The sequence below is a fragment of the Genypterus blacodes genome, unplaced genomic scaffold (assembly GCF_046128005.1).
Source record: "Genypterus blacodes isolate CSIRO-AG114 ecotype Tasmania unplaced genomic scaffold, CSIRO-AGI_Gbla_v1 ptg000028l_1, whole genome shotgun sequence".
Taxonomy (NCBI): domain Eukaryota; kingdom Metazoa; phylum Chordata; class Actinopteri; order Ophidiiformes; family Ophidiidae; genus Genypterus; species Genypterus blacodes.
The window spans coordinates 1,770,161-1,780,165 of record NW_027466841.1 but is presented as its reverse complement, the minus strand read 5'-3'; the positions used below and the strand labels follow the sequence as shown (position 1 = coordinate 1,780,165).

The 10,005-nt window shown below is 47.1% G+C and overlaps 1 protein-coding gene across 2 annotated transcripts; it reads right to left on the bottom strand.

Annotated features, from left to right (window-relative positions):
* Window positions 1–390: 390 nt before the first annotated feature.
* tlk2 (tousled-like kinase 2) lies at window positions 391–9,897 on the bottom strand. 2 transcript variants are annotated; one of them, XM_076144220.1, is made up of 21 exons: window positions 9,268–9,897; window positions 8,170–8,252; window positions 6,638–6,715; window positions 6,469–6,544; window positions 6,328–6,371; window positions 6,052–6,150; window positions 5,774–5,875; window positions 5,481–5,573; window positions 5,195–5,305; window positions 4,925–5,061; window positions 4,674–4,826; window positions 4,502–4,568; window positions 4,303–4,400; window positions 4,098–4,179; window positions 3,471–3,562; window positions 3,265–3,354; window positions 2,983–3,152; window positions 2,692–2,830; window positions 2,401–2,512; window positions 2,104–2,211; window positions 391–1,668 (listed from the first exon to the last, which is right to left on the bottom strand). In XM_076144220.1, the coding sequence occupies exons 2-21, from the start codon at window positions 8,248–8,250 to the stop codon at window positions 1,495–1,497; spliced, it is 2,106 nt and encodes a 701-aa protein (XP_076000335.1). In that variant the 5' UTR covers window positions 8,251–8,252; window positions 9,268–9,897; the 3' UTR covers window positions 391–1,494. The 2 variants fall into 2 exon arrangements, with proteins under 2 accessions (XP_076000335.1, XP_076000336.1); XM_076144221.1 differs by having other exon boundaries at window positions 6,475–6,544.
* Between the last annotated feature and the right edge of the window lie 108 nt (window positions 9,898–10,005).

Here is a 10,005-nt window from a genome sequence, read left to right as displayed (position 1 = left end):
TAGATGTTAGATTTGATCCAACAAAAACTGAACTATCTCATAAAGAGATCCAAGAATGTGCAAAAATGAATGTCCTGCATGCTGTTTGTAAACACTACGACCACTTTTCCAGTTTGTGCTTACTGCCTCATTGGACAAATTCAACATGGATTTGAAACCGTGTCACTGTTGTCCATCTCCTGCTGACAGACGGACGTTTCCAGCATTTATGTAGCAGCTCCAGGGCCACGATCGACGTGGCGTCACAATATAGTCTCCACTCCTGCAACTGAAACTGTCTGGTGAGTAGAAGTTTGATTGACAGCGTATAAAAAGCTCATTTGACACTGAAATAAAACATCATAAGTGATTCTTTCCAGAGGCACTGATGATAAAGCTCAGACCACAAAGAAATGTAACCAATAGTATTTAATGGTTTATGCAACTCTTCTGCTCAAGGCCCAATCTTCCCCAACAGTACCATTAGGTAAACCAGTCCCTTGCATTTCATTGGCCAAAAATAATTCAAACATACCTAAATAAATATGTGTTTATGGTGGGGGTTCAATCAAAACAAGGACAGCTCTAATTAAAGGCAACTTGAAAAACACAAGAATTTCTCCATAAAACTGGTTAAATTGTTTAAAAGTTTAAAAAATGTAAAAGGGGTCGTTTGTCAACAACTTCCACTTCATATCAAGTAACACGTCTCTAAATCCATTCATTATAAAAACGGAGGTGGAACACTGCCACCAACTGGAAGTTCTAAGCTTTGGTCACAGGAGTTTGACGAGGAGCTACGAGGGGGGAGGGGCCTCTTTCACTCCTCCTCACAAACTATCTGGGTCTGAAATTTAAGTGGGACTGGGAATCCCAGAACAGCAGGTCGGGTGGCGTAATGCCAGAAAGATATTTAGAATTCAATACAATAGCGGATCGGACTGGTACTCTCAAGTTTGGTTCAGGGAGACGAGTACGAACATGGTGTGTGTTTGAACCTGGGGAGTTCAGAGGATCTGGGACCAGCATGGCTCATGCATATGTGTGTATGCGTGTGAGTGTGTATGGTTATGAAGCCTTCCATAAAGTCCTTTCCATCAGGCCAAGCTGAAGCAATTCCGGTACTTCTTTTTTAAATTTCCCCCTTTTTTTAAGCAGAAAAGACAAATCCCAAACACTGAACTCCGCTCAACACCAACACAGTGCCAAACCTCAATCCTTGCCGTAATAGTCGTCCAGGGCTTTGACCCCCAGAACGATGACCCCCAACTCCAGCGGGACAGAAGGACAGGTAGGCTGAGGTGGGCGGACATGACAGGGATGAAGGGTGACACTGCTCTCCCTCCCCACACCGTCCACGAGTTCTCACCCAGCCCTTGCCATCGTCCAAGCCTTTGCTCTTGGGCTCTACATGGCAAGGCGAGATGCTATTGGGAGGGGGGACGCAGTATGGCGTCCCTCCCCTCCCGGCCCACTCTTTCAACTGGTTCGGTCAGTCTGTTAAGGGGTGTGGGCTCAGTTTGAGGCGCTGCTGCCAGAGGAGCTGGAAGTGGAGGCCACGGCCATGCCTGAGGTGCCTGAAGAGGCCACCGACTTGCGGATGTGGGGCATGAGGAAAGGGTCACTGGCCAGCTGATGCACGTCGATGCGGTCCTCCTTACGGTAGACCAAGCAGCGCCTTATAAAGGCCTGGAGGGAGGGAGGGAGAGAAGTGTGGAGGGAGTTCAAAGGCAAACACTTTGTACAGTACTACATGTAGATATCAGCTATTAGAATGGTTTTGCCACACGATGAGTATTTCCAAACATGTAAAGCAATAAGATATTAATACAATCAGTTATATTATGTAAGGGTTAAATTGCGTCAGTTATGTTTTCCTGAATACAAGAATGGGAAGGTTGGACTTAAAAATGCTGGTTTGTTTGTTCTAATTTCTAAAAGCAGCTCAGCATGGAGGCTCAGTGGCTGATCTCAGTTTGTCAGGTGACACTGTGGGTGATGTGGGATAGAGAGTGAAGTGAGGCACGACAAAGAGCAGATGTACAGTACGTGTTATGTTAATGAGTACTTTCTGCCCATTAAAGTGGAATAGACAAAAACAAACTGGTTCGGTGATTCTGGTACCTTAGCTTCAGGTGTGACTACTGGTTTGGGTGGAAACTGCACATCTGTTGCCTTCAGGATGGTGTTTTCCTGCAGGATGTCCTGCTGTGACTGGTTATGGCCGAAAGGCTGGAGAGCAGAGAGAGACAAGGTCAAGGGATTATGGACAAACAGCACCGAGGGTGAATTAACAAACTGAAGCCAAAAACTGAGTTAAAGAATGAGATATTAGAAAGAGTTATTGCAGTTACAAATGTGAAGGCACAATATAAAAGGTAAAGGAACATGATGCTGTGTTCCATAGAATCTGTCTCTTACCTTGCGGCCATACAAACACTGGTAGAAAATGACGCCCACCGACCACACATCCACCTTATTGGAGATCTTAGGTGGCTCCTTCCCAACCACAAAGCACTCTGGGGGCAGGTACCTAAAGGAAGCAACATTCAATTGAATCACATTCAACAACCTTAAAATGATTTGATCCCGTCTTTGTGTGGTTGACGACAAAGCGAGCATGTTTATGTGAGTGTGATCTCGGCTCGCTCAGTCCCGTTCAGAGCAGCTGTTTGAATCGCATGTGTGAGGTACATGAGGCGTGAAGCTTACCAATAGGTCCCTGCTCCCTGTGACGTTAGTTCCATGCCATCTACTGAGTTGTAGCTGTCGTCGTCCATAATTTTTGACAAGCCGAAGTCTGTGATCTTGATCTCCCCACAGGCGGTGCCGTTCACCAGCAGGATGTTACCTTATGGAGGTCAAGAAGAGCTTCCGTTCAGATCCATATTCACAATGACTCAATTCAATAGACTGTTAAACTCAGTCATGATCACACCAGGAGATGTAAGAGTGAGTTCTAGACTCAAGAGACAAAAGAAACCTCTTGTCCCAGTGACCTACCAGGTTTAAGGTCATAGTGGATAATAGGTGGTCTGATCTCATTGAGGTACTTGAGGGCGTTGACAATCTGCATGATGATGGAGCGGCCCTCCTTCTCTGACATGAGCTTGTGCTGCTTCAGGTAGAAGTCCAGGTCGTTGCCCTCGCAGTATTCGAGGACCGTGCAGAACCTGCAGCAGAACCAGGGCCTCATTCAATCATTCAGATGAATACAGAACATAATATGAACACGACAATGGCGCCAAAGGGGACACACGTTTGTTTAAAAACGAATTGACTTACGAGTCGGTGTCGAGTGAAAAGTAGTCGTAGAGTCTGACTATCCGTGGGTGGTCCAGCTCTTTATGAATTCTATATTCTCTGCATGCATGTCTGGAACAAAACAAAAAACGTTTAGGTTCTATAACGTTCAATTCGAAGATGATTAGATGAATTACATAGTGCATGGATTGCAATAAAGCACGACAGTATTGCATCAAAACACTCACTTGTGGTAGTTTTCCTTCTTCTCGTCTCTCCAGTTCTTGTTTAACTGGTGGATTTTGACCGCAACGTACCTTTGCTCGGTTAAGTCAAAGGCCTGGAAAACAAATGTCCCGGTCTTAGTTGGGGGTTTTGAGTTTGGCGAGAGTTTCGATCAAAGCTTCACATGAAGTGGCTGCGCTCATTTTTTATCATGATTATAATGACAGCAGATTCTTGGAAGGAGTTTTAAATCTGGTACGATCATTTGCTTGGAAAGCCGATGATGTCAAACATGATGTAATGTAATTTAACACCGGTTCGCAAATATTTTCCAAAGTTTGTGCTGCTCTCCATCTCTGGTCACTTTCAGATTATAAATAAGAGTTCTGACTGGTGAGTCTACGGCCTAAAGAAGTGATCAGTCAAGGGGATGAGGGTTGAGAAGCTTGCTAAACCGTACCTTGATTATATTGCATTTACTTCCAACTCTCACTATCCTATTGTTGCCTTTACTGCTTGAATGACGGTGTTGCTTCTACACTTCACAATCACCCAAAGAGAAATCTTTCGTTTTCATTACGGCACAGTAAATGATTGCTTCCTAAATGCAGAAAACAAACGAGTGAATTGACGAGACAGTGTGCAGTCACCTTGTAAACTTCACTGAAACCTCCTCGCCCAAGTAAATGGAGTAGCAGGTAGCGGTCATTTAGCGTAGGGTGATCTTTGAATCTGCACAGAAGGAGACACGGTACAGTGTTATACAGGTTGTACAGTGTGTTTAGGCAGATGATGGAGCCACATCAGCAGAGACTGACAGGGGGAGGGGGAGAGGCCATAAAGCAGAAAACTCACTGGGAATTATCCTCATTATGGATCCTCTTAAGCTCACGGATGTGTAGATTTCGCACTCGCTCCAACCTCTCCAGCTCTGCCTGGATCTCTGCTTCCTCCTTCAACGAACGAGAACGAAACACAAGCCAATGATAAGAGACAAGACAGAGGGGACGCCCTAATGCGGGGGCGTATTCGGGGTAAAAACATAAAGCCTTACCTTCTTCAGATGGCCTAACCGGAGCTTGAAGATTTCCTCTTGCTCGTGGTATTCTGCCTGTGATAACCTGTGGTGACAAAGAATCTGCCTAAGCACCGGTGACGCTCATGCAAAACGTGAGGGGAAAAGCAAATAAACAGTCATCAAGGACAACTAAAGTAAATCTCCGTACGCTTCGCTCTCTGCTCCGTTGGTTTTGCTCTTGCGCTTGTTTTGCTCCAGACTCGGCGGCGGAGTCTGGGCCATGGAGGGCGGCTTTCGTTTCGCCAGCAGCTTCCTCTGCCTCTCGATGTCCTCTCGCTGGGAATTGATCCTTTCCTGTTGTCTGGAAAGACACAGAGGACAGGCGTGGCACGATGACATGCGGAACTGATTCAATCGACAGTTTGGATACGTTGAAACTCCACCTCCTCTGAAACCTACTTGATGAGGTTCTGGAAGGCGTATCCGTCCGTCCACTGCTCGGTGAAAGAGGCCCCATGCCTTACTGTGGTGAAGTGACCCAAGCGGAGCCGGTCCTGCATGCTTTTATCCCGGCACGCCATTTTCTCTTGTTTAGACTGGAGGAACAGCAAAAGATCAACCAACAATCAAAGGTCACAGGCGGCTTAAATCAGGGGTTCCACAATGCCGTCCTGTCAGAAACCCATAAGGACTCGTGCGGTTTACTGAACTACTGAAAACAAAACATACTTTTTCAATCAGCAGCTTCTTGGACATGGTCACACACTTGTTCAAGCGTTCTTTGTATCGCTCCAGCATCCTCTGCTGTTCATCAATTTGTCTCCTTAGATCACAGTTGGCCTGGATCAGAACAAAACGGAGAGGAAAAAAGAGAGACGTGCAAAAGTTGAGCTCAGATTGTGTTAACGTGCACAAATAGAAGGAACATGTCGACTCTACCATGCTAGGGGGGAAAGCACAGAACATGATATTCCTGGAAGAAAAACAGAGAGAGAAGGTGGAATGAGAGCAGTACCCGCAACAGATCATCTATCCGGCCCTCCTTCTTCTCCAGGTCAGAGTTCTTGTTGTTCTCCATTGCCGTTAGTTTTTCTATGGTAAGGTCAGACTACAGTGGAGAGAGAGTACAAAAGAAAACAGTTTGTTAATGAACAATCCTTCAGAAATAAGGACATCAATAACATCTATCTCTGGTGGTGATGCCTCCTGTAATTCATTGCCTCCTATGTTAACGTTTTAACCGCATCTTGAATACAGCGTCCAGATCTGATAAATGGTCAGCTGGCTTTGAGATGGTGTGTGAAGTACCTGTGTAGCTTTGTGCAGCACGTGAAGAGGCGCGGGCTTCAGCGAACACGACGAGTGCTCTGTGTTGGCCGAGCTCACAGAGGACGGACTCCCCTGCTGCACCTGGGAGGCACAAAAAATGGAGCAGATGAATCTTACGGATCATCCATCAGGACGAGGCAGATCTTTATGGAAAAACTTGACAGAGGTGATGTCGAGAGCGGTAGGCGGAAAATACAGGAGAGCGTGCTGAGAGAATGAAGGTGCTGGGGATAGAGCCGTAGAGAGACCGTGCTCACCGTGACAGGGGGGTTGGAGAGGGAGTGTTGTGGGGAAGAGCGGACCACTGGTGGAATCCCCCTGGCAGGGCTGGTACCAGGACCGCTACCTCCCGCAAACTGACACAGAAGACAGAGAGAGATGGGAAGCAGGTCGGTGGAAAGATAGAGAAGGCTTAAAATGGGTGCTAGAGAGAAAGTATGGAAAGTGTGGCACCCAACACTGAAGCGACGCTTTGAGATAAAACACACAACACAGACACACACAAAGAATCACAACAATACAGTCTCACTCACCTCAAAATAATCGCTAATTTTATGTCCTCTTCCTCCTGCTTTGCCTGGTAAACACAGGTAAAGTTGAGAGAGGTAAGTGCCCGGGATGAACGATGAGAGGATGAGCAAAACACACACACACGCAAACACACTGATACACACCCTCACCTTGGTTGCTGTCAAAGTGGTCTGCTTTCCGTTTTCTCACCCTCTGGTCGTTGGCCTTTTTCTCAGGGGTCTGTCGGAAAGCAATGCAAATCAGCGGCGTGTATAACGATGCAGCGTAGACGGCTTGATGGAGGAAGACATGGCAGAGACCTAGAGACCTTACCTCTAGCTCCTTGTCGCTGAGAGAGCCCACACTGCATAGACTCTGATTGGAGGACTCATTCTGATTCTGACCGGAGCCCTGTTGAAATAAGTTCAAAACAGATGAATATCAATGAAACACACACAGAGTACGTAAATACAACAAAACACAAAAGATACAAGAGACGCAGTGGACGGCCAGTGTGCATGCAATCAGGAGCGAACACACACCAAGTCCCAAATCACCAAGAGGAAACAGAGGTGAGAAACCAAAGGGAGAGGTGAGGTCTGGCAAAACACCGACGCCATTAACTTCCCTCTGCACCGAGGCCTGTATCAGTCCTAATACCGGTTCCCTAGGTGATGCCTGTCAATCAACGGGACCACATCAGGATTCAGCAGGCACTGCCCAATCAGGGAGAGATACTTAGTCATTCAGAGCACACCGGGGCTCTAACATTGAACTCTCCTAAAATGGCTGAACATCAGGCATGCTGCTGGGGAAGTATTCCTCCCTCTGTCACCTTTAGATAATGTCACTCATTTCTCCCCCCCTTCACGACGGTCTTCATCACCGTTTTACTCCCCACTCTGGAGACAGCCGGTGACGGATGCTTCACTTGACACTGACGGCTTATTTTCAAACATGTGATTGTTGTCAGACTTTGTGTCAGAGAAATGCATTTTCCAAATATCTGAGAGGGCCCCGTCTTTTCCATTACAACAAGGTGCACGAGCTCTTTGTCCTCGTAGGATAACCCTCCTGCCTTCCCTTTATGCCAACACGGTAATGATAGAGAGAGCAGCCATGCCACCAGTCTGTTCAAGGTCGATAAAAAAAAACAACGCCGCACAAAGCTGCTCTGTGACATCAAGGTGTTTCCAAACAACCAAGCCTGATTCCTTGCTACCAATTCTGATGCGTTTCTACCCCCAGCACACGCATTTTGCATTTCTTGTCATATTGGTAGCTGTGGCACGATGTCTTCGGGGGAGACGCCATTTTCTCTGCGGCAGCCGCCATGCCATGTTTCGGGCTCAGCTCTGCCTATGGCTGGCACAAGGCCCACTCCTGGCGCTGACTCTCGCTCCCTAACCGTTCCAAGATCACCTTCCACACAGACAGCTCCATCCATGTAACGAGCCGGGGGGTGGGGGGCTAAATGAAGCCTCCACTCACACCTGGTCAAGAACTATTTCTGCATTCCTCCCCTGCCTTCACTCTTCCTCCCCTACCTTCCCTGTCCCGTCTGTGGCCTTTTTGGCAGGCATCACCACTTGCATATACAGCCACTACATCATGAGCCAGGGAGAGATGCCATATCACGCCAGCCAAAAAACACAGACACAGCTCAACCTTCTCCAGAGACAGACAAAGAAAAGGACTGGGGCCAAGCTTGTCCGGGCCAAACTGCACATTGATACTGAGGCAGAGTGAGACAAAGAAAGGAAGACATTCACAAAAACGTGTTAATCAGAAAATCTGTGATATTCAACACTGTGATCGGAGAGACCTCCGTGCTTTACCTCTGCGATGCTAATGTGAACACAAACCTTTGTCACGCCGACCCCTGTGAACCGAGCCTCCAGCAGCTCCTGACGTCGGGGGTCCAGGCTATGCAATTCTTCCATCATGACTGCAGAGACAAAAGAGGACAGATTAAGGAAGAGGTCTGGCATAATCAAGTGGGAGTGACAGATAGCTGTTTCAAAAGGGCACTTTGTGATGAGTCATGGCTGTTTTTAAACTATATGGATGTGGAAAATTCCTCTTCTGAGTCATCAATAAGGCTGACAAAAAGCTTTTCTGATATCATGTGGCTTCAGCAAGTACAAACCATACTGGTAGAGTCATCGCCAACATACACAGGGCACTAAAATACACAGCTGACCCACAAATGTATATAAAATGTACACCAAGGATGTAGGCCAGATGTGTCACTGCCTGGAAAATGATGGCATCATGTGACATGTGATAACGCCCTGGTGTTATAGGCCTAACTTACATGGCGCTGGAGTTTTGAAAGGTCACTAATACAGGGATTGACAAGTATACTCACAGCTAAGAAAAGGCCACATTAGACAATAAGTGTCTCGCTTGGCCAAAGGTTAACATTAACCATTATGCCTAACATGACCCATACATTGTATACATTAGGTATATAGTGTCAACAGCAGTTCCCACGTCCATGTTAGGCTTTATTCTGCAGCAAGTGTTCAGTGTTGAGCTTTGTGTCTCGGCTTCAGTTTCCAGTTTAACGAGCCCAAACATCAGCAGTGAAAGCTCAGTAAGCTCGCTAGCTAACATTACATCAGTTAGCATCGCAACACAGTAGCCACATTTGATATAGTAAAAAAACAATACTGCAGAATTAGTAAAAGTGTAATTAGTGCTGTCTAATTCATAATTACCTGATGAGATAACGCAAGGGATTTCTCAATATCAACACAGTTCATTTCCACCAATGTGAATAATTTCCCCAACACATTTCAGCGAGTTAGCCTCGGGAGCTAGCGGGCTAACGCTACAAGAAGCATCCTCTCGGTTCTGTGTTGTCAGTCCGCGGTGGTCGCTCTACGACGCCCGGACTCACAGTGCCGGGAGAAGACAACGTATCTGCTTTTTGTTCGACAGCAAACCGAGCTACTTACTGTAACGAAATATTTCCGCGGTCCTGCGGAGGGCCTGTGGTTAACCCCGAAACCGTCCCCGTTGTTTCCCCGGTGCTCGGCACTCAGCAGACCCTCCCAGGCTAGGCCGCATCCACAGCCCCGTCCCTCGCGTGCTGATTGTTAACAACCGAGACACGGGAACGCGCGGTGTGCTTCAAGGTAGACGACGGAGGATTCCCTCGGAGGCCTCGGCAACCCCGGGTGTCCCAAACCCGCCTTTCCGTTCTCCTTAGGCGGGGATACCCATCACATCCCTGTCTCCGTGGACCATACCGTGCCAATGTCGGGTTATCACGTTCCACACAATGGCGACTCTCGAGATTCTCAGTTTTCACCTAGTATTGATGATGTATGTAAACTAGCGTTACCCCCTGCCTTTTTCTCCCCCAGTGGTGAGATAAATTTCGGGTCCGGACTCTCGTCTCGATCAAAATAAAGTTCGGTTCCCGTCGTCTTCCTCGTCTCAGGGAAGAACCTTTCTGTTTCGGAAGTTGTGTTGTTGCATGAAGCTCAATTTAATCCGGATCGATTCGGTTCTCATGTTATTGCAATGTAAACAATAATCTGGAAAATCTCATATTTTCTCGTGAGATTGTTGAAGTATTTGCTCCTCACCTTCTTTCAGTCCACGCCTGCCCCCAAAATCTGCTCTGGACCAATGGCAAGTCCCTCAGTAGACAATACAATGACACAGTGCCCACCCACGAGGATGATCAC

Coding starts and splice junctions, on each gene's coding strand:
- tlk2 (XM_076144220.1), bottom strand. CDS start 8,250: ATGATGGAAGAATTGCATAGCCTGGACCCCCGACGTCAGGAGCTGCTG. Junction 5,876..6,051: donor TCTCCAACCCCCCTGTCACG/GTGAGCACGGTC, acceptor TGTGCCTCCCAG/GTGCAGCAGGGGAGTCCGTC. Junction 3,355..3,470: donor AAGAAGGAAAACTACCACAA/GTGAGTGTTTTG, acceptor GTTTTGTTCCAG/ACATGCATGCAGAGAATATA.